This window comes from Erithacus rubecula (genome assembly GCF_903797595.1).
Source record: "Erithacus rubecula genome assembly, chromosome: 8".
NCBI classification, from domain to species: Eukaryota; Metazoa; Chordata; class Aves; order Passeriformes; family Muscicapidae; genus Erithacus; species Erithacus rubecula.
In genome coordinates, this window is record NC_136659.1 from 31,010,607 (window position 1) to 31,035,371 (window position 24,765).

Here is a 24,765-nt window from a genome sequence, read left to right on the forward strand (position 1 = left end):
GTAAATTGATGAGCTGTAGTCCAGCTTTATTTGAAAAAATACAGATTAGCTGAAACTCTCACATCTCCCTTGGTTTTTAAACCAGTGTTCTTTAGTATTTTGCTTCTGAGGTACTAGAGGATTGGAGTTGAAATGTGGGATTACAACTGATTTGCTCATCATGATTTCAGCTGATGTCTCCTCTTTTCTTGCTTTTAGGCACCTGCCACTGAAGCCCTGTTCCCATGCTCTAATTGTTTAGAATTTTTGGGATGATAGCACAAGTTGTGCTACCCAAACATGGATTTTTATAAACATGAGTGAAGTCTTTTTGTTTGGGTTTTTGTTATTCTGGGGTAGACTTTATTTGTTGGGAACTTGTATTTCCACTGTCCCTTTGCAGAAAATAACCCTGGTTTAGTATAAACAGGTTCTTATGCTTCTCTATTCTCATTTTTGTGTTCACAAAACTACTGGTCATTTTTTTGCTGGAATAGACAAACCCTTTGCTTTTTTGGTTGCTTGGTAGTGTCTGTAGTGAAAAAGGACTTGATTTCACCCCCCTCAACATTCCCATCCCCTGCTAAGTGTGACAGATCCATAGGAATTGCTCATGGGGTTTGGACAACATGGCTTCAAAATCAGTACATTCCAAAGGAGTATTTGCATATCATAAACCTTATCAAGACCAGGTTTCTAAGGGGGAAAAATATTGGGAGAAAAATGTTAAAAATAAATCCAGTGAAACAACACAAGTTTGTTCTGAGTGTTGGTTCTAAGGCAGATCTGTGGTTTTAAAAAATTCCTGTTCAGCATGTGAGACCTACATATGGTGTCAGTCCACTTGTCTGCAGAAACTCGGAGGAAGTTTGTCAGGGATATTATTTTTGTTCAAACAGTTGCTTTTTTATTAAAAGACCAAAACACATTGAACCTCATTTGGGAGAGAGGATCTTACTGCTTTTGCTTTCAGACAGTGAGGATGACCTTAAAATCCAACCTCTGAGTAGCTTAATTTTCTACTTATCTAATGTCTGGCATTTAGATGAGACTGTATAAAATAGAAGGTCTAGAACAGTCTGGATTTAAACTGCAGTTCAGGAGGAAGTTAATATCAAGATATTAATGCAAAACTAGACATGGTGTATTCATTAGGTGTGCATGAATTTTTCATCTTGTGACTAAACTTAAAATCACTTTATTTTCTTTAAATTTTGTTAGCAACAAAGATTGTGGTGAAAATTGGAAGGTTCTTGAAAGGGTTATACACCCAGATTTTAGGAGTGAATGAGAATACTTAGTAATAGGAACAACTGGGGGTGGAAGGACAGAAATTACAGTGATAAAACATCTGACAAAACCAGGTAAGTGATCTTTAGTTTTGCTTTGTAATATATTCACTCCTTGGTTTATCATGAGCCATTACTCAGTTGTTTGCTTTTGCTGCTTAATAAATGAAAACAAAAGTATTGCTTCTACAGTTATGTTTTCTGTAGATGTCAAAAATCAGTCTGTGGTTGAATATAATCTAAGTGGTTCTTATTTCAAATTATGGAGATAGGCCAGAGCTTCTACTGGTGGCATTTCTTTTCCCTTTCTTGTATAACACAATTATATAGTGCACAGAAAATTAGAAATACAAGTTTTTGAAATGTGTTCCAAAGTGCTTCCTGGAGGAAAAGAAGAGGTTTGGTGGCTTCACTAAGCATTTCTTTAAGGACTATAGTTAATGGAATCAATGGCTACCTCAATACTCTAGGATCATCTTCTACTAGAATTTGCTTTTTCCTAAGTCATCCTCACTCTGTGAGGAAGCAGATTAGAGTTACTTTGTTCAAGAGGTGAAGAATTGGACAGAATATATCTTTTGGTTTCTTCAGCTGGTCCCAAAAACATCCTTCCCACATTTTTTAAGAACTTTGAGAGATGCCAGGTTTGGTTGGTTGTTTCTTTGCTTTTCAAAGTCTGGTCATGTGAATGTTACTCTTATTTTACTACTTAGAATTTTTTATTCCAGCTAACACCAAAGTTTACTTACACTCAGGGATACATTTGATATTTTTCAATAGATTGATATAATGGGTACTTGTAGAGAGATCTTTAATACTGAATTCTGTGAAGCTTAAAAATATATTTTTAAGCTTGATTTTGTATTGTTCATCTAGAATATTTAAGTTAATCTTTGACCAGCAATCATCCACACAAACATACCCACCAGACACACTTGCTCATTTAGTATCCATTGTCCAGAAGGTATTTGAAAAGTAATTTCATTTAGTCTTTAAGACTAGCTTTGCACAGTCAGTGTTTGGGGATTATTTATATTTCAGGCTTTAGCTTAAAGTCTCCTGTATTTAGATTTGGACAACATCTTGTCATCATGTAGTAACCATGGCTAAATGGTGACTGGTATCTAAACAGCAGTAAAATTGTTTCATTTATACTTTTAAGAGTGAGGGTATATTTTGTGTCTTGGTAGAAAAATTAAACCACCAGAGAAAGATGTTTATTTCAGTTTCATCACTATGCTGCCTAAACTGTGTTTATGATGCAAAGGAATGAAATTGCAGTGCTTGTTTCTGCTTTCTTGGAAGTGAGAGGTTTTTATAGAGAGATGATGTGAACTAAATACAGAATAGAACTTCATGACCAATCTGGAGACAATTTCTCTAAGGGTAGTCATAAATGTATTTCTGTTAAACCAAATGTTAAAGAGTTACTAGCAGTTCAGAAGATACAAACTCAAATCAGTCAAGTGGATGGAACTTGGAGTAGTCAGAATATGGCTTCATATGATGCTTCTGTTAAATTCATGTGGATTGGAAAAACTCTGTATATGTCTCCCTTTGTCACATAACAAAGAAAAGGTGATCTATTTCCTGGAGGTTTAGGGAGAAATTGTTTTGAAATTGGGATAAGTAATTGAAATATCCCATTCTAGTATTTTAAAGCTTTTTTTGTCTCAAACTTTTCTTAAATATCTTTTGGTTGGTCCAGAGGCTTGCTTTCTCTTTTGTTCTTTAAAAACCTTCAAAGAACGAATTTTCTTTCTCATCTCTCTTTCTTTCTTCTACATGAAAAGGTTATTGTTAGTTGGAAAATTTCAGAGTGTCTGTGTCCTTCTCCAGGAGTTTGTGTCCTACCTTTTGAGTCCTGTAAGTCTTGCTGGGATTTGTTTTGGGGTAATGAGGTCCTTGTGTCTCAGGTGCTTGGACATTGCAGAGCCAGGAACATCATCTTCCCTAGTGTATCCTATATAGCAGAGCCTTTTTATCAGTTAGGATTTCTGTCTCAGTGTCAGTACTCCTTTACAAGTTTTAAAGAAAATTTCATTCAGGACAGTCCAATCTCTTCTGCTCTGTGTCAGACTGGTTTGCAGGTACTTGATGGTGCACTTTTGCCTCTTACTGAGTTGTGTAAGTTTTTATGAGATCATAAAAAATAGATTCATTTCCATCACTTACATACTGCAGTTTTAAGTACAGCTATGACAGAGGGTATTGTTTTCTCAGGAAAATGGTTTTGAAGAGGTGGTGTTGCATATCTTCACTTTTTTTTCTTGGGTCTAGAATTCTTCCTCCTTTGGCAAGCATCTGATTGCCTTCTAGACTGTTGTTTATTTCTTGAATACCTTGAATACCTGCCTTGTATGTTTGATCTGTGGTAAGGCTTTGGAATTTAAATTGAATTTAAATTTTTTATTTACTCATCTGTTTCTTAGCTCATGATGCCTATTCTGTTAGATGGTATTTAGGCAAATATAATTGTGTGTGTTTGATAATAGAGATACAATTTACATATTTTGAGGTAACTTAGTCAGCTAAGTCAGGGTTACAATTGTAAATTAGCAGTGAATGCTCCAACTCCTTTTTCCAGGCTATAAATTTTTACTGCTCTTAAGCATATTAATTATGTATCTTGCCTAATGTAAGAGGAAAATTTTTTTAATGCATTATTTTAATGATACTTCGTTCAAATTATTTTCCTTTTTCACTTAGGTTAATGTTATGACTATGTTCATTTGCACATGGCACAGTCTTTGTATAAAGGCAGCCATAGAGCTGAACACACAACACCACATGAGCATTTCTAAAGTACATTTCTCATACAGGAACATTTAAAGTAATCAGTGCTATTCCAATTTTTAATCTATCACTTGGAGAAGACCAATATATGTGTGTTGGGGATAAAAAGACTGGTCTGGGTTTACTTTCTCATAAGCAAAACCAATCCTCTCCTGTAGGAGGAGTCTCCAGGATTGGAGTTCCAGAGCCCACTCTTCATAATGTGCGATGTGTGAGTTTTAGAAAAATTAACAGAAATATTCTGAGGGGCAGTGCAGAGCATAACAACAGTTCATTGCTCAGTTCTTTCTCCATTGGGTGCTGCTTTATTTCCTGTTTGGGGCTAGCTGCATCTTGCTTGCTGATCTTCCTGATTATAGAAGCACTCCTAGGTGCTCTGCCATGGTGTACGTGAACCAAATCTGATTATAACACTAGCTAGACGTGCACAGCAGACACATTTTCCTAGTGTCGTGTGAGGAGACTGCTTAAAAGATTATTCTGACATTAATGTAGTCTGTAACGTGTTCAGAAACTGAAAACTATTCTTGTTGGCAGCATTCAGAGTATGGACCCTGCAGTGTATGGCTTGTGCACATAGGTGATCACCTATTTGGAATTCATAATACAATTAGGAAAATAAATGTAATTTTCTTCTCTAGCATCCTGCTGAGGAAGCGTTTTTCATGAGAAACAATGCTCCCTTTGCAGACCTGTAGCTGGAACCTCTGCAAAAATAGCAAGGGCCTCCCAGAATTAATTTGTGTGTATTTTCCTAGAGTTTGAGATGAGATCTCAGGGATGCTGGAGGTGTGTGCTGAGGTGGGCAGGGAACTGGTTTGTAGAGGCCAGCAGTTACATTGATCTCAGTGCACAAGAGAAAAGCAGGGATTCCAACAACTGCTGTCTTCAGTTACATCAAAAAGATTGACTTTCACCCCCCCATATGATGCTGCTGCTCAAGGACGACAGCCAAGATGTGTGGAGTGTGTGACACTGCCATGTGTGGGCAGAAAGAGTGGAGGTGTTAAAAGATGGAGCACAGAGGTGGCAGAAGAGGGGAACAGCAAGCATAGAAAGATTAAGTAAGATCTGTTGCAAACCCCAGCAGTCTCAATATAAAATGATGTTTTTATATATGGTATAAATTTTAATTTATTTATTTATAAAAATCTATTTTAGTACTGAGATTTCTGCAGTCTATGACAGGTCTAAATTTTTCCATGTTTTTTTTTATTTTTTTATTTCCTGTATTTGTTACATTGTAGAAATGAGTCTGTCTATATATATATATGTGGGGTTTTTTTTTTTTATCTTGTTACTTAATATAAAGGATACTGATCTCCCATTTGTCAGGAATTGCAACCTCCCAAGATTCTAATTCCCCTCTCTGGAGCCCGGAGATTAAAAACACTGTCCCATTCTCCTTCCAGGCTGACTTGGTGTGCAGGATCCCTCGGAGAGGTCTGTGGAGAGTCCAGAGAGGGGATTATGATTATCAGTGTGCAGCAGTGCTGCTGAGCACAGAGTGATGCTGCAGCTGGGTAGGGACAGAGGTTTCTCACTAGCAGCAAAACTGCAGACTGCTGGTCTGGGCACTGCTTTTGGAAGTATGATAATTATCATATAACTGGCTTTTTTTTTACCCCTCTGTTTAGGCGACGTTTTTCTTCCATATTTGGGTTCTGATAGTGGTTATGTGCCAGTCCAGAAAATTATCATAGCATTCATTCTGCCAGTGACAAGTGTGTTTATCTGCTGGCACTGAGGACTGACTTACTGATGACTTTTTGTGTTGTGTTCACAATGCCAAAGTAAAGAAATAAAACTGTCTAGAGAGGAAATTAATATCTTTACCGTAAGAATGTTTTTGTCCTGCTTCTTTGTCACATCAAAATTCTCATAGCGTGGTATAAACTTTAATTTTAGAATAGTCTGTTCATGGCGAAAGTGATGAAAAGGTGCCCAGCCATTTTCTAGCAGCCGGCGAGCTCGGGGAGGCAGTGAATGGCTGCGGAGGAGCCGCCCGGCTGGCGGTGCTGGGTGACAGTGACAGTGGCAGCGGCAGCGCGGCTCCAGCTGTGCTGTGCCTTCCCATTGTCTGCGCGGGCTGGGCAGAGCTGAGCCCCGGGCCATGGCAGCACAGCACGGCCGGCACTGAATCATGGAGCCGAATGGCAGCAGCCTGCAGGTATGTGCGCCTGCAGCACCATCAAACAGCTCCACACAAAGCACTGCTTGCCTCTGCTTTCCCTTTTTCCACGGAAGCTGTTCTAGGCCTAATCAATTAGCAGAGATCATTAGCATCCCTAAATCTCTTTCTTCTTTAACCGTTGACTTGAAAAAGATTTTTTTCTTGCATCTTATTTAATAAGGGCATTCTTGCTAATTTTTATTTACTGGGTGTTTTATTTGAGCTGTGGTTGGGAAACGATTAAAAATATCTCTGCTAAAATAATTTTCCAGGGTGGCAGAAATGGGGGAGATGCCTAAATTTTTTTTAATGCGTTCTTTAGTTTTTTTTGGGTTTTTTTTTTTTGAAATTTTACTGTTATCTCCATTCCAACAGGGAACTACAAGTAAGCTTATTTTATTTTTGAAAGATAAGTTTTGAACTGAAAAATAGGTTTCAAACCTAAATAACAACAGTATTTATAGTAGGCTATGTGAAAATATTTTTTTTTTTCCTATGCAGTTGATGACTGTCTTGTGTTGAGGACCAAATGTCTTTTTGTTGAGACAACGAGTAGTTTTGGATGGCTGTTTAATTTGTGACATTTGATTCCATGAAAATCAGTCTTTTAATTTTTATCAAGTTACTGCACTATCAGAACTGCTGGTATCACAACCTGCTGTGATGGTGTTGGAAATTAAGCAAAAATACGCTGCTAGAGGATTAAAGTTTGTAGGGTAGACAGTTTTGAAATTCTTATTTGTTTTTACCTGATGTTTGTAATCACCAGATTTTGAAGCAGCCAGATGATGTTTGTGTGTATGGTGATGTGCTGGGGTATTTGTGAAGCTGTGGCAACAGGACATAGGTGAGAGCATTGATAGTGCCCCAGGGAAAGTTTTGTCATGTTTCTCTTGTTTGCTTTGCTGATTTTTGTCTTTATTTGATACAGGGAAAGACAGTAGTTTACCAAGTTAGTGAATTTTGTTTTAAGATGGAAAGAAAGGGCCTTTTGCTTCTCAATGTTTTTGAAAACTAAGTCCTTTGCATAATCCCAATATTTTAGGGCCCTCGACAGAATGTTTTACCTGACCTGGTAACTCCAGGAGTCTGTTCCTACCATCCCCTGTTGAAATTTGTGTCAGAGACACTTTTTCATGTTGCTAATGGAAATACATCTGACAGATGTTATCTTAGATATTCTAAGAATGAAACCTGATTCATGTATAGAAAATTGTTAGCTGCTGTGTGCAGTTGTGGATGGCTGTTTTCTAAATGAAATGGAGGTTTTTAAAAAAGCTGCTATTTGGAGGATCTCCACTGGAAATTGTCACAGGCACTGCTTTAGTTCATTTACTTAAAATAACTGTGGGGAAAAAAATCAATCTTGGACTATTTTTGAGGTTTTAGTTTGCTACTGCATCATCTGGCAGTAGCATGTAGATGTAGATGGCATGACTTTATTTGATCTTACGTGTTGTCTATTGAGTGTTTTGAACAGCAAGACATAATTTTTGTACATCATCTGAACTTAAAATATTTATGTTTTCTTACTTCTGTACTATTTCTACCAAAATTAATCAATGCAGAACTTAAAAAGATTATTGAAATTTTTCTTTGATTAATTTACAGTTGAGTACTATAAAACAATTTTCCTTTTTTTTTGTTGTTCTTTGTTTTGTTTTTGTTTAAAAGTCTTCTAAAGCAACTGTAAGCAGCTCAGGCTGTACTTATACTTTATTGTGCTATAAAACCTCTGACCTTTAGCAAACATTGACAGTCTCATAAAGAGAAAACCAATTATTTTTTTCCAAACTATTGATTTCCAATCGACACAGAAAAAGCATATTGTTATTCTTCTCATTCCATTTTAAGGATTGTTTTTAATAAGGCAACTGTTGCTATTTGATAGTTGAAAACTGATACTTTGGGTTTGGGCCCGTGATCTCCCTGACTTTGACACAAAGGTATTAAATAAATACATACAGATGAATATGAAACAGATCATATGGTGATGCAGACTTGTGCTGTGTGCATTTCCTGGAACTGTTGAAAGTTTTCTAAAGCTATAGTTAAGTGAATGAAAAATATGTATGAAAAGAATGTGCAGGATATCAAAAGTAGCTGATAAAGGATGATGGGTGACTGCAGTGTGAACCAGGTGAGGAGAGAGCAAGGGCAGGTTTGGGGATTGCTGGAAGTTGTGGGAGGGTGCTGGGGTGGGGACATGGACACAGAATTTTCTGAATATCAGCCCTAGAGATGGCTCAAGAGCCAGGAGGAGTTTTTCTGCTGTCACTTGGGTTTCTCTGAATGATGAAAGCTAAGCCAACAAAATCTTCGTCAGCATAGTTGTTTCTACAGAGCTTTTGCTGGTACAGCAATGTCATGTGAGAAGGGCATTCATTTTTCCCCTCCCAAGCCAACAGAACTATGCTAGCAAAAACTAAAGATATGTCATGCTGTATTTCATAAGCATTTCTAAATAGTTCTTTCCTCATGCCTTTGGACAGGCGTGTTCTTTGGGGGAGGAGAGGCTTAGCCATTCAACAGATGGATTTTCCACTAACCTAATGCTCTGCTCTCTCTGAGGTATGGCATTTTGGAAAGGTTAATGCTCTAATAGTGTTCAAGCTGAAATGGCTTTTGTCTGCCAACGTATGTTACCCTGTGCAGATGCTTGCCAGGAGACAATTATATAAAATATAGTGTTCAGTGAACTGTTTTGAAGTCTGCCTGGGAAATTATTTTTTTTCCTTCTCTCTAAAGCTACAAAAAAAAAAAAAAAAAAAAAAAAAAAAAAAAAAAAAAAAAAAGTGAGGATAGATCCTAATAGAGCTACAACTTTAAATAGTATATAAACCATTTAAAATTATTTTTGTTACCTTAATGAGGGTAGCCTAGCCACAGAGCTGTGTTTTATAATAACAGTATGTGAATTTTAGCCAGGCTGATTTTCAATCCACCACAGACTGTTCAATGCTAAAACTGTCATTTCATCAGAAACCCTACAACTTGGACTTTCATTGTTCTTCATGTTGGGTAGCTCCTCTAGTCAAAACAAGGACTGTAGTGGGATGTTTTTTCCTCAGGTTGTATCCTAATATGCCCAACCTCTTCCTTTTCTACATGGTGGAAAGAACAGTGCCTGTAGTCTGCCAGATGTAAGGTGCTTCCAGCTCACTGTTGAAAGAACCCCTTTGTCATGCTCCACTGTAGCAGGAGCTACATCCAGAGAACTGTTTCATTTTCCAGGAGGAAACCAAAGGTGTTTACTTCCTTTGATGTTCATAGCTCTGATCATTTGTATCAAAAGTGAAGTGCAGGAAAGGGGAACTAAGAGGAGAATGACAGTGCTTTGTGCAGAATGGAACCGCTGAGCCTCCTGCAGACCAAAGCACTGGGTAGTGGCAGAGTTTTTTCAGGGTACATTTCAAATTTAATTTTTGAAGTTTATGGGTAACAGGTGAAAACAAACTCCTGATTTCCACAGATATTTGAATACTGCTGTTTCCTATCAATATGTGGATTAAAAGACTGGTCTAGTCTTGATTGTCATGAAGTATCTTATTCTCATTTATGCAACTACATTCCTGTAGGAATTATCTTGTTATTCTTTGTCACTGTCAGCTCAGTGTTTCCACTGCCTTCAGGAGTGAACTCACAGGAGAAGGTGAGGCAAGATTAAAGAGCTTTAGAGTATTGCTCAGAATTTAAAATATAAAAGGAGGGGGAGGGATAGTTGCTAATAATACACCTTGGCTTCTCACATGCCTATTCCTGTGAAAGGTGTCCTCTTTAAAAGCCTGTCAACTGTCTTATGAGCAGTGGTAGTGTCCTATCTTAGGCCCTGAGGGTGAAAAAGAAGGGCACTATGTTGCTCTTTAAGAGTGTTTGAGAGCTTGTAGCATGCAAAATGTCCCAGTAAAGGAAAGAAGGTATTTAAGAAGACTGGGGACAAGTTTCAGGTTTTGTTTCTCATATTTTTATTGTGGTCCAAATGACACCCTGTGTACTGAGGTGTGTGTAAGTCTGGGATGGGTGTTTGACAGGTGTGTTCTGGTGCTTTGAGGTTGTCTCTGCCTTTCCTTCCTGTCTCCAGGCTGTGCAGATGAGGGGAGGTGGTGCCCAGCTGTGCCCTGGAGCCAGCAATCCCTGTGAGTTCCTGTGAGCTCAGGGCCTGGCTGGAGGCAGGGAGGGTGAGCCTGTGCTCTGCTGCTGCTGGAGCAGCTCCTCTGGCAGAGGGGCAGGACAGTGAATGGGAGAGCAGATCACTTTTGTAAAATTGCAGCAAGATGAACCAGAGCAAGGCCTGGGCAGCCTTTTATTGGGTTCCTAGTTCAGGGGTTTTCCTTCCAATTTGGAGGAAGCTTTGTCAAGAAAGTCTGCAAATGGCTTCTGGTGCATTTGGTTCTATTTCTGTCCAGTTGATTTTTTAATGATGTCTACACTTGGTAGCAGGACATAATGTGCACAGACAGTGAGATGCATTCCGTCCCTAATTAATTTTTGAAGAGGTAGAATAACTGCACATTATACTTTTGTATTCTGATTTATCATAATCTTTCTTTGAAAATCTGATTACTGAGTACCTTGGTAAATTGAATCAAATAAGAACTATATTCTAATGCTGATGGAGTAAATAGCATTTAGTTATTAACTGATTAATGTAGAACTTCAAAATCTGTGTAAATAGCATCGTCAAGGAAAGCATAAATCTTTTAAGTGTATTTAAATCACTGCAGCATGGATTCACTTATATAGCATTTCCCCACAAACAAGAATAGGGAATCTTTTGGATTCATGGTTCAAAGGGGAACCAATTTCTCATTTGATTGTTTCTAATAATTATTTTAATTAAGATCAGACCTGCACAATATCAGAGTTCAGTAGGCAGGCCAGGACTCTTTGCTCCCTAGTTGGTCATTTATGGGTCTCAAACCTTAGCCATAAGATGACATGCAGAAAGCAGGAGTGTGATGACTTTTCTGGAAAAAGGGAGCAGCTTACTCTGCATAGTTCCAGTTTATAGTTCTGATAATTGTACAAAGTTCCTTTGAAATTTTTTTGTTAAATGAGTGGTAATCTTAATACCAGCTGCTACACTTTTACAGGTGCTGTGTAGTATTTTTTAGCAGCCTGGGCCACTGAGGCATTAGTTACTAGGGAGAGCAAAATTGCAGACCCTGACTTACGGCTCTTGGATAATCCCTGAGCAATACCTGCTCTGTTTGTGGGCAGGAGAATTGTTGCTCCCTCTGGAATCCTCCCTTGCTCTCCAAGCCAGGATTTTCAAGGTTGTGTTGGGTTGTTTTTGTTTTTTTTTTCTCTCCTTTATCACCTCGAGCACTTTCCTCCAGTGCTTTTCCCACCTTTGCCTTAATGCAAGTGTCCCAGGAGGGACTAATTTGTTCCAAATATAGATGTTTGTCAGTTTGTCCACCTTTTGTCTCAGGATTCATATGCAGGCTCTCAGTTACCAGATAATAACATTAATCTGCACCTTCTCATTGCTTTCAGTTGGGCTGATGCTGTTGAATTGCCCTTACTGGTACTACTGGGGCAGAGCTGCAAGTCACCCCTGCAGAAACAGCTGTACAGCTGCTGCTGTTCCTCCTGGGGCTTTGTTCCTGCTGCCCAGGGCTCCCATAAATGCCCTGTGTACCCCCATAGCTGATTAGCCCAACAGAACCTGCCCTAGCCAAAGAGCTTCATGGTTCTGGGTCACTTCTCAAGGAATCACACCATGGGAAAGTTTGGCAAGAGCTGGTGGAAGGGTGGAGGTGGAACCACACCTGGAGACCATGGGACAGAGGCTGTAGGGAGCAGAAGGAAGAAGCAGGAGCTCCTCTTTGAGTTTTCCCTCGATTTGGGTATGAGACATTCGTAGCTGGATGGACTAATTATTTTGATTATACCCACAGTTTTTATTAAGATAATTTTGATTGATACCTTTCTGCTTAAGATATAAAATCTTACTCTTTCATCCTAACAAAGAAGCATATGTAACTTTGTGTTTTCAGTTGGTGGGGAGAGTTCTAGTTCTAACCCTGAGCTTATGATGTTAATATAGATTTGTTTATATAATTGAGATGAAAAACAGCTGGAAAAAGCTCTTGTTGTGCAGGTCTCATATATGAATCTTCAGAGATCCTTTTTCCTAGGAAACATCCTGACTTTTCTCAAAAAGTACTTCCACATCCAAGAAATGTTTGTACCACTGTTAGGTCAAGGTTAAGACAAAACCTTTCCCACTGACTTTGTAGTTTTCATCCATCGGTTCTTCCACTTGATCTGTGGAGGGAGTTGCTGTACAAAGCTGCTGTGGAAGTTGTGGGAGGAGGCCAGTGTTTGGTGGTTGCAGGAATTCTGTTGATTTATCAGTCAGCAGAAGGTTGTTGAAGAAATAAATTTTCACATTACCTTTCCACGGACAGTATGTCCACTTTGCATACTGAACATAGATTGATTTTTTTTTTTTTTTTTTCACCCCCATCCTTCTAATCTAATTTTCTGCCCTGAATTTAATTGATACAAGTTATTTTGATAGCCATTCTTGGGGTCTTTTGACAACAATAACAAAATTAAAAGAAACAAATTCCCTTCTTTCTTTTACCTCCTTTTTAAAATGAGAAGAATTGATTTCTTCTGTCATGGGCTGTACAAAGCTTCCTATCTCCATCTACACTGCCAAGAAGGAGTTGGAACTCTTGATACTTCTTAGAGAAATTGGATTAACTTGAATAGATCCTATTCCCAGAAATATCTCTGCTCACTACAAGTCAGTTTAGTGGGTTTGCATATGGTAATTTTCAAGTCAGAATCCAAAATGAGGGACCCAGTGGTTTTTCATGTATGAAAATTCAGGAGGCCATCATAAAACTCACTAATTACTTTGCTTGATCTATTGGGGTTTTTTATGTCTTATCCTCTAGTCTGTGCAAAATAAAGCAGTAAGACCACAGCACAGTTTTCTGATCTGCTGACTGCAAAGCTCATGTCTGTGCAGTGCTGGGCATCCATCTCACAGCTGATAACACCTTTCCCTCTGAAAAGGGAGAGCAGTTGTACTGTCAAAGTGGTGACCACTTGTCAGAAAGAGAATTCCCAGACTTAAGGATGATTATTGGGGTTATTATAATGTTGCTAATATGATGAAGAAGAATGTACATTTCAGTGCTGAGTATTTAGATGGGGACAGCAGTCCTGAGGGTGAAGAACACAGGCATTACATTTTATCCTCCACCCTTACATGCAAGTCCTTTTACTTCCTGTCTACTGAAGTAGGTTTCTATTTTTGTTAAATATAAAAGATGCTAGAATTGGTAGCTTTTCTTTCCTGAGATATGTTGTGAGCTGTTTGAGCTTTTAATTGCAAACCCAGGTAATGCTCTGCCCCTAATATTCAGTCCTTTTGACTGTTTGGATAATTTTAGGGCAGAACCTCATTTGTGCCCTTCTATTTAAATCTGCAAATACTGTGTTGGTCTGTATTTCAATCTAAAGGCAATGCTGGGATTTTGTTTCAATTAATCAATTTGTTTACCAGACCCTATTTTGTCCCCAAAGAACAGTCAGCTCCTAAGAACTGCCTTCCTGGTTTTTTTTTTTTTAATTCTTTTACCTGTCCTACATGGGACACGAGAAATTAACATCCAACTGTGTGGGGAGGTGAAAGAGATGAGATTTATAAGGATAGGCTGTGATTTGCTCCCCACTTGGTCTGCAGCACATAAAATTCCTAAATTCTGTAAATATTTTTTATTCTAGTCTGTGGAAGTTTAAAAACTAGAACCAGATTATCTCAGCTATGAAAATTTGCTGAATTAGAGGAAACTTCAGGGATAGAATGTTATCCAAGTACTTAAACTCACAGTTGTGGATCACAAACACAAGGTTGCATTACCAATCTCAATAAATCTATAGCTGATATTTTTAAAAAAAAATCAGGTAAGCAAGAATTCATTTTTCTATTCTGTGTGTTTTGCTGCTAGTGTGAAGCACAAGTTTTGGCATTTATCCATAGATGCACATATGGTGATTCCAGTTGACTCAAAATAGCTCCGTTCTATGAACCCAAAATTGAGATTTTTTTTTCGTGTGAATTGGAGCTCTACAGCTTTTCCTCAGTTCTGTCTCTTTGACTGTAGGATACATAGCACCAAATCTGCAGGCTTTAAATCTGTCTGAGGGAAAAATCTGTTCAGAACAAGTTACAAACTCATTTGCACTTAGTTTTTTGTAGGAAATAAAAGGACTCTTCTGTGCATCAGTTTCCTGGATTGACCTAGGCAAGCAAGTATATTTGCAGAATGTATTGTGGTAACTGTGTATGCTGATACATGTTTTTAAAATGGTGTTGCAAAGAGACAGGAGCTCTTGTAGTTGTGGTTGTAGCCAGGCTCTAATCTCCCCTGGGAGGGAGCAGGGGCCCTGGAGGAGCTGCACACCACGAGATGTTCTCAGGGCTTTGCTCTGGCCTGGGCTTCAGATGTTTCCTTGGGGCTGGTGCTGGTACTTATTTCTCAGATATGTAAAAGAGACAAGATGGAAAATCATCAGTTTTACAAAAATATGTAAATCCCCATTCCAGGACAGTTATTTTCTTGAATAAAGTAAAGCCATCTTCTGTAATTCCAGTTGCCCAAAATATGGCTTATGGATTTTGCTTGTAGGTGATGAATAGCAACAAAGAGAAAAAAAAATGCTGTTCTGCTGACAGATTTAGAGCTTTCATGGCCTGTTACTCCTCCACACCTGCTGGGCTGCATATTTCCAACTCTTTGGGAAGATACCTGCGTGTTTATAGAAACAGAGTTTCAGGAATGCCAACAAAATGTTTATTATGACTACTTGTTAACTGTGTAATGCAGAAATGTCCTGGATGTCCAATGAAACTGCTGCTAGATAGAGCAAACAAAATGGATATAACAAATGCTGATTTTTTTTTTTTTTCCTAAAATGACTATTTAAGTTTTTAAGTGTCACCATGTTCCATCTCTCCTCCCACAGCAAATGAAAGAGTAATGCATTTCATCTGTTGATTTTTCAGGCATTCAAAAGGGATGTTCTTGCTGATTCAAGACCAAATAGTTCTGTGCAGGACTCTACACTGGGGATAAGGACATGGGACTCCTCCTGCCAGATTCCAGATGGTTCATCACAAGTGACATCTTGGCTGACAACTGTGAAAAGGATCTTCGGATTATTCTATTTTATTTTTGTGGGAGACCACAATCCCCAAACTCTAGGACATATCAGGTACTGAATCAAACACTTAGGTTTTTTCCATAACATTGGATTGTTATTTGTTTCTTATGAAGGAGTTTAGGCATTCAGATACTTTTTGTTCCATGTAGGAAATGGAAAATCCTTGGTTTTACATCTTGCAGTAGCTGAGTAATGACAAGGAGTTGTGTTTCTTAATTCTTATGGAAAATTTGGGGTTTAATCATTAGTTATCTTTATATAGTATTTTAAATTATTATTATAAATTGCAATTACTGATCATGGTTTTTAACCTAATTACCAAATTGTTCCTTTCTTCTTTGTTGCTTTTGAGAGAATGCTTAATTTTATTAAGACTGGTTTTGCTACAGTTTGTAGATAAGATAATTCCTGCATTCAGAACTTGTCCAGTCAATAAGGAAACTTTAAAAGCTTATGAAATTTATGGATGTTTGCACACTTGGGGCGTTATGATTCATCTATTTACTTTCAACCCTTTTAAAATAAATCTATATGTAATTTTCTTTTCCTTTGAGAAAATATTGCCTTGTTTCTGTTGGAGCGTAGTTTGATTTGGAGTGTCTGAATGTTCAGGTGTTTATTTTTAAAATGTGGAAGAGAAAATTTGAGTATTATCCAGGAATGTATCTCTTTATTCTTGTTTGTGTAGATGTCTGCTGTTACAAGCTGCTGATAAAAGTGGCTAAAAAGAAATCACTCCTTCTAATGCAAAAGAGGAAAAAGTATCATAGCAGAGGGGGAATCCTTTTTGCAGCAAAAATGGTGTTTATTTTGAGTGTAGATGTTTAGGTATGGGTGGCTTTTTAATTAATTTTAAATTACTCAGTAATTCACTTTCTCTTTGTCCTAAAGGTTCCATATTTCTTGTAGAATTTTAAAATAAACTTTTCTAATGAGGATGTCTGATATTCTTACTGTAAAAGATGAAACTGATGCAATGAAGGGTCCAGAAGCTGAATTTAAAGATACAGACACAGTTGAAAACCTAAAAAAATCAGGAAGTGAGGAACAGATTGAAGTGGAAAAGGATGAAAATTGTCCTGATAACAAAAACAATATGCCGGTAAGGAGCTTTTCACTTTATTTTTCAATTTTATATCATGTTAAATGTGTCTCATTGTTCTCCATTCTCTTGATGCTCTTAGGTTTCTTTGGTACAGTGAGGAAAACGTGGTTGGTTTTAGGGAAGCAAATATAATGATTATTGCTTCCTCTCTCCTCCTTTGCCCCACTTCTCTGTTTATACTCATGTAAATGTGACTCAGTCATTTTTAATTCTTTGAAGTAGATGAGTGGTTTTGCTGGGAACTAGAAATTTGCCTGTATTTGTGTTTCCCTGAGTGCATATGTGAAGTCTTTTATTGTAGCAGAACAAGGAACAAACTCAGGTTGGCTTTTGCTGCTGCTGAATCCTGACAGAGTTTGGAGCTGGGCTGTGTGTGCTGAGTGTTGCTGCTTTCAGCAAGGGGCTGCAGCTCAGCCAGGCCTGTGTGCCCTGGGCAGGGGTGGCCAGCCCAGGGCTCTTGAGCTCTTGCACTTTACAGGTGGCTCAGGTGTAGATTTTCCAGCAGAGCTGTTCAGCAAAAGGTTGAAGTAATCAGCTGTAGGTAATCCTGATCCCCAGGAGCCAGAGGGATCCAGGGCTCCTGAGGCCAACAGGTCTGGGTGCTGCCCCAGCCACCTGCAGAATGAGCTGGGGAGCATCATCCTGCCTTGGTGGGCAGCAAATACTCCCTGCACCTTCCCTTCTCTGATCTTCACTGCTTTGGTAGGTGACTTTTAGATAGGACAGCTGAGGCAGTTCCTGGTGCACACACTGAAAAGCTGAGGCATGTAAATGGGTGGTGGGAGAAGTGAAGTACCTGTGAGGAAGTCCTGGCATCACGTTTCAAGTGAGAAGGAGGCAAAGCAAATAGTGTGGAAGTACCTTGTGTCAATGGAGAACACACTGATAAGGAAGGGTTAGGAATTTGTGGCAGCAGATTTTCTGCCTCTGAGGTTTAGGTGTGGGACAAGAGAGCTGACTCCTGGCTGAGGCTGCCCACCTGGGCACTGAGCACTGTAAGCAGCTCACGTGGGGGACGAGTTCAGGGACATTTCTGACACAACCTACAAAACAGGCCAGATTTGTAAAAGAAAACACAGAAGTTTGTGTTTGGCAAAAGCATTCGTTATCTATAGGAATTTTGTGTCTCTGGGTTAAAGCTAAACAATTTTTTAATAGAAATCCTGATTGGGATCTAAGGGATCTCTTATGGGTTGCAAAAGCAGGATAGTAGGTTATTAGATTCTTGTTATTGAGATTTGAGTAAAAGGTTCTTTGGGGAGTAGTTTTGTTCAAGACTTAACAATTCAATATTCCACTGAGTGAAGTAAGCTTTATCTGCTATGTTAAATTGCTTCCAGATAAATCTTGTAGACCACTGTAGTAACAATAGTTTTACACTTTAATATCTGCTGGCTTTATTAAGGCTGGCATCAGTGTAAATAGATAATTTTATGGAAAAATAAATCCTTGAAATGAAATACTTCTGTAACATGAGAAATAACTGCTACTGAAAAACGGGAAGATATTATAGCTGAACTGGTACTTCCTTTAATTAATGCAATATTCTAATAGCGAGCCTTAAACATTAATCTATGGTTTAGTTATTTTCATACAGTTCAGTAATTTGGAAAAATCTCATTCACATTTTCTCATTTTACGAATTTTAATGTCTGTGAGACTCAAGTGGCAAATAAGAAATAAGCCTTCCTGCAAACAACTGCTGCTGTCTCATCAGAGTGCAGAGGAATGAATCTGCCAGTGCTGGGTTGGCAGGGGGTTCATTACTGGGTGCTTGTTCAGGAGCAGGAGCTGGTGGCTGAAGTGATTCTCTCACATCCACCAAATGAACTAGACATTGCCTGGTAAGGCTGTTGGGTAGAAACAGCTCTGCTGTCAGTGAGGTGTCCAGGAGTCTCCATCAGCATCAGAACATTGCTGTTACATGAGCAGTTTAATGAAAAACTGAGGCTGAGCATGCAGATTTTCAGAGTAGCAGGAAGACAGACAGTTTCCAAATGGAACCTGGCTGCTGTGAGCAAGCCCTTTACAACAACTGAAATCAGCAGATGTTAATGTCCCTTCTACTGTGGAGACTGCCAGTGCAAATATATAGGTCTCATATTTGAAGGTTTATCATTTAGAGCATGTTTCATGCTAAAATACAAAACAAAAGTTTGGGGTTGTCTGTAGTAAAAAACCCTTGCAGAACAGTAGCAATCAGAAAATTTTTAACTAATGGATGGTTAAACAGTTTGATGACATTTCAGTGGACCTAGTACCTGCCATTAATTGCATGGTAAATGTTACTCTGGTAGTGGGAAAAGGAACAAAGAATTTGCTGAGAAATGTTAGAAAAAATTATCAGAAACTTCCTGGAATTTGTTGTGCACTTCTGTTTACTGAGTGCACCAGAAGATGGGTTGGGTTTGGCTTTCCTCCCCAGTGAAGAATAGGTTTGGTACCTACTGACAAACTACAGTTGCATTCCTCAGTACAGTTATCACTTCATTTTTCACTTCTTTACAGCCAAGGAAGAAACAGGCTGTGATTTTTTTTCCTCTGTCTAAACTTGGTATGTGTTGAATTCAGGCGTGTTTCTGGAACTGCACAATTCAGAAACTGATGGTTATATTTTGAAATGTAACTTTGGTTGTAAATTCCAGATTATTTGGAGGCTGTGCATCAATAACTGGTTGTCTGCTGTTGGAAGTACAATATGAGTGAGGAAAATACCTAACTGGAGTACATGACCAGCAATCCCAGTTTCTTTAAGCAGTGCAAAAGTACTGTTATAGATACAGAGAACATTTCTAAATAGGGATATTTGCAGTGAGGTTCAAGTGTCATTTAAATGGTACTGCAGATATGAGAGGCATTGTTCTGAAAAGTACTTTCACAGAAGTCATGTGCACGGCAGCACTGTGGCAGATTTTGTGATCGAGAGGGTTTTGGTTCACCAGTCACTGCTGTCTCCCACCTGTTCATCTTATCCAGGCCAGGTAACAACAAATGAATTCAGACTCAGCTGGAATACAGGGTCAGTGTTTCCTGTGTGTCTCTGGCTGCTGAGACAGGTGGTGTTATCCACTACAAGGACAAAAGTGCAGGAAATACTGACAGCAAATTAAAGATCCTGGATTTATCCTGCAAGATAGTGCCTTATGTTTATTATTAGGAAGACTTCTCTTTTAAAACCCAGAATTGTATGCATCTACTGTATGATAAAAGCAAGGCAAATGTTAAATGAGTATAATTCTGATTTTGTTTTTTGCTAATTAAGGGGATATCCTGCTCCTTTGGGGCAATTAGGTAATTTTTTTAACTTAGCAACTTGACATCTCTCTCTTCCTACAAGTATCTTCCTTCCATACTAGCACAAACCTTGAACTTCTCTCTGTTTCACAGCCAAAGTTCTCTGAAGCCTTTCTTTCCCTCCTCTCTAGCAGTTTTGGTCTTGTCCAGATTTACCTGTCTTTGTCTCCAAAATATGTGATGTAATACTTTTGAATAGATAAATGATTGGGTCGATTCTCTTTTTCTTGAGCTGCCTCCATGTCCAAGGGTGAAACTATTTTTCCATCAGTCATCCTCTACTGTGTCATGGAAAACTGCTGTCACTGCTCCCTAATGCAGGACAGCAAGTAACCATGGACCACACTGTTCTTTCCCTCAACATTGCAAAGATATCCATGGTTCTTGGGATTGCAGCACTTGACTAGATTTAAAATTGAGACCTGATTTTGCAGAAGGGTAAAAAACTGAATGTCCTTAGAACACTCTTTGTTCAGGCTTGTCATGTTGTGCATATCCTCAGAAATGCCCAAATGGTACTTCAGAAATAGAGCCCCTTCTCACAAAACCTTTCACACGTCAGAGTTTGCCATCTTGTGCCTGACCTGTTTTTATCCAGCTTGTTTAGACAGCACAGTGATGATAGAGGAAGGCATGTAACAGCTCCAGATCTCTACTTTGCATTTGGTATCTGTGATCTGGTGAGGTATTTTGGAAAAAATAAAGAGGGCAAATACTCCTACTGAAAACCTGGTTATTTGTATGTTTTTCATAAATGCTATCTCACTTCCCTTTTTATTTTGCTGTTGGAAATGTAGCACAGTAGTTGTAGGTCTTAAAAGATGTGTTGGTGGGGTTTTATCAAAGGCAAGAACCTAATCATTATTTTCATTATGCAATTATTTGGAATACTTGCTGTCTTGAAATCCTGCCCATAATGTCTATAAATAGGACTTTCATTAACACAGTGTTTTCTTAAGGCAATAAAAGTCTTTGAGAGCTGTAAATATAAAGAAATTGCCTAATTTGCACTCACCAAGGATTGCATATTCTAAATTAGCTAGAAATTCTTTTTCACAAATGGGGAACATAAAGATGTTCTGTAGGAACCAAACTTAGTAAATGCAGAGAAATTAGGGCAGAGATAAAATTCATGGGCCTGAAAAGACAGAAGATGTGCATTAACAGCTACAATGTGCATTGGCCACCTACTGTCCTGGAATCCAGTGCAAGTGGTGTCATCCTCTGTCAGTGTGGCTTTGTCCACGAAAGGAACCATTGGATTGTACCCACCCATCTTCAAGCTCTGAGAGTGCAGCTGCTGGTGGTGTCAGAGGACTTTGGGGTTTGTACTTCCAGGCCAGACCTTGCACCCTTGGGCTGTGCTCCCCTGAGCTGTCCCTGCAGTCCAGCTCTACCGGCTTTATTTCAGTGCTTCTCATCTGATGTGTGGGTGGTGCTTACTGCTCACAGTCACTGCTGGCTCTTGGGGGCTGGGATTTTGTTTTAACATCTTTAAAGTCACACAGGAAAGCCAGGAATCCACACTTATCACAGGAGTGTTGGGCAGGGCAGTTGTTTCTAGATGAGGGTGGAGTTACACTTCTCTCATCTGTGAGGGAAAACCTCCCTCACACAGTGGCCCCCCAGCTCTCTCCAATATTGTTGGTGTTTAGTCCCAGCAAACATTTCTTCTCTTTTTTTTTCAAATCACTCTTAAAAATAACTGAAATATATGTGACTTACCTAATTAGTGAGCAGTAGCTTGATGCATAACTGGCTTGAATTCCTTCTTATGCCCTATCAAATCTGGATCTGGGTTGTTTGCTTCCATATATTCTTTTGGCTTATGTATCGGCTTCAAAGCTTGCAGAATTTTGCAAAAGATAAACAGTTGCCCGAGTATAGCTTCTTTTGCCTCTTGACAGTGAACTGAAGACTCCACTGACAGTTCTGATATGACTTTAAATTTGCACTACTTGATTTAACACACTTAAACCAATTGAGGCTGGAGTAATTGATAGGAGTTTGGGAAATCATCCAGTTTTTGAAATTTAGTAGCTTAGTGTAACAGAAACTTTGTCAGGGATATGCAGCACCAGTTTTCAGAGGAGATGATGGAAATGAAAATGTACTTTGCACCTAACAGAAACTCAAAGTCTCTGTGTGGTTCCAGGTATGGAAACAGCAAAATTCAGAGTCTGAATGGTTTCAGGTGTGGAAGCATTTGAACTGTCTTTGCTGCTCAAAATCTCAGCAAGCTTCCTTTGAAAAGCTGGTGATGAGTTCAGTTAGTTTTCAGTGCAGCTATTTAAAATTCTGTTACATAGTGAAATGAGCTGAAATGAGCTCCCCTTCTGCTGTTCCTCAGCTAAACTGGTGCAACATCCAAAATAGGCATGTGGGACTTGAGGAAAAGGAGAGAAAAAGCAGATCTGCCTTTACATGGTAGAGCTCTTCATATAGGTGAGGTTTCTTTTTAGTGATGTGTGTCCAACTGAGAAGTTCAGGCACATGACAGACATCTCCTGTGAGCTGAGGTGAGGAGAGCTGCATCCATGGAGTTTTCCAGTGGAGTTTGTCCAGTTTCCTTTTTAAAGGAGGAAATACTGTCCATTAAACAACTTTTGAAATTGCATTACCTGATGTTAATTTCTTCTTACAAATATTAGGCCTATGCTCACTAAAGCCAGTTCTGTTAAAAGCCTGTCTATTCATCAGTTTTAGTTCTCCAGGGAAACTAGTACTTAAATTATGTGATGCCACTCTAAATGTTTCTATTCTTGTGCTACTGGCACTGAGGGTTGAGTTAGTTAAAACTATGCAGTTAACAAATCATTAAATGCTTTTGTTGATGCAAATGTACCTTTCAGCTGTGCATACTGTGGTAAAAGCCTGGTAATTTTTTTTTTAAGGGACAATTGAATCAGGGCTTGAGGAACAATAGAATAAAGGCTTTGGGAGGAAAAAGCAAATTATTTCATAATAAGTTACTAAAATGGTTCTGAGGGGAGAAAAAGCATATTGATTCATAGTAAATTACTAAATGAAGCATGAAAAAAGAGATCAGTAGCCCATTTTATAATATACTTGTATAGGTCCCAAGATGAAAGAAAAAAAAAACCAATATGTTTTGAGCTGCTTATGATAGGCCATCATCTGTTATCTGTTCCTTTGGTAGAGGCAATGTTTTCCTTTTTTAATATCATTTTTCCAGGTAGGTTTCAGGAATAGGAAGAAAATTTATAAAAACCATGTCATGTTGCCAAGGAAATCAGGAAACGAGAATTGAAAGTGTAGGAGCTGGCTGAGAGAGCAAACTGCTTGGATGTCAGTGAACAAGAATAATACTTGGTTCTTGTAAAAGTCTCTGATATCTATTGTTGATAAATGAAGAAGGGAAATTGAGGACAAGCCTGATGAAAGTGGGAGAGCGCTGAATCCGTCAGCCCAAAGCATCTGCTGTTCCTTTCACAGATCTGCCCGTGTCAGTGCTAACTGTCAAAGCTTTCTCCTGTACAGACTTTTGCATTACCAAGCTTGTGCCACTGAGTTAATGTAACCCTTCTCTTGTGCCTGTTGCCAGCGGCCCGCGCAGTCCTTTGCACAGACGGCCAAAAGGTCCAAGGTACGGTGCCCGGTGTGTGGCATGCGGAGGGAGCCCTTCGTGCTTGGTGCAGCTTTGTTACTTTGTGCAAAGTGCCTTTAGTTTCATTTTTTGGCATTGTAGCTTTGTTTTATTCTGTTGGATTTTTGTCTTGCCTAGTTGTCTGCTTTTGTGATTTGCCTTTATATTTTTGGTGGCTTTTTATTGTTATGGAGAGAAACACTTTCCCAACATTTGATTTAATTTTCTTTAGATGTGCTCTATTGTGCCTGGTAGTGCCTTCAAAAGCTGCAATTGCTTGGGTATTTTCATCCTAAATGGACTTATTTAATCTACTGAAAACATAAAATATGCGGTTTTCAGCCATTTTGTTTTTCATATAATGAATGAAAAAGATAACGGCTTATGGTATTTTTATATTATCTTTTATAAGCCATAGATTTTAATTTTACATACTTTCCTTTAGTCAAACACAAAGTTAAAGTTAGTTCGGAGCCTTGCTGTATGTGAAGAATATCCACCACCTCCCACAGCTGAAATATCACAGGACTTCCAGGTAAAAATCACCTTACTGAAGTTTCTGGAACAATTTCAAGTGACTCATTTTTCAAAAGAAAAATCTGTTGGGTATTCTTTAAATATGTGGACACCATGTGGTTTTAATTTTTTTTTTTTTTTTAAATACTGGTTTAATAGAGGTGATAACATCAGGTGCAGAATTTGCTGCTTTGTTTTTCTACACTATACTAGTTGATATCTGGACAGAAAGAAGGGGCTTGTCAGTTCTTTTAACTTTTTAGTCCAACAGTACACTTGAGGGCCTCTTAAACTTAAGTGCTGTCTGCAATCAGTAAGACAGAAACATTGTGATTAGTATGGAGCCTAATTTTTTGGCTTTTTATATTTTGAAAATGGAAACAGTTGTGATTTCTGGTGTTGTAACTGAATTCCTGCATATTAGTCCCAATTTTGGGTAGTTGTGATACCTGCCTGAGATATGTCTGAATTAATATATTAAAATTATAGAACACACTTACATCAAGTTCCTACATGCTGAACAAAGTATATAAAATAATTTTAGAGAATTTATACAAAATCCAAGTTTCCTGACTTTACCTCTGTACTGATCTGTATTTTCAGAGCAGAACCCTACAGCTGGCTTTAGTTCTGTGCATGAGTGAGGGCCATCAAAATGCTGGTTTTGTTCATGCCTATCAAAACAGAAATGGGCTCTTGCTGTTACTGAAAAGCTTCTAAACTGCTTTTGTGAAAATTCTCACTTTGGTTAAGAAGGAAGCAGTAGAAAGCAGGGTGTGAAGGGGTTTTGCTGGAGAGGTGATAATTCAGTTCTGAG

General features: G+C 38.6%; 1 protein-coding gene across 18 annotated transcripts in view; it reads left to right on the forward strand.

Annotated features, from left to right (window-relative positions):
* Window positions 1-24,765, forward strand: part of R3HDM1 (R3H domain containing 1) — an 81,423-nt gene that overhangs the window by 12,466 nt on the left and 44,192 nt on the right. For 11 of the 18 annotated variants that reach the window (XM_079311738.1, XM_079311736.1, XM_079311725.1 and 8 more), the window contains 4 exons: window positions 15,269-15,477; window positions 16,318-16,528; window positions 23,391-23,432; window positions 23,878-23,967. In XM_079311738.1, the coding sequence (XP_079167864.1) occupies window positions 16,358-16,528; window positions 23,391-23,432; window positions 23,878-23,967 (303 nt within the window). In that variant the 5' untranslated portion in view covers window positions 15,269-15,477; window positions 16,318-16,357. The remainder of the gene's footprint in view (window positions 1-15,268; window positions 15,478-16,317; window positions 16,529-23,390; window positions 23,433-23,877; window positions 23,968-24,765) is intronic. The other 7 variants (XM_079311743.1, XM_079311730.1, XM_079311732.1 and 4 more) reach the window with 2 other exon arrangements.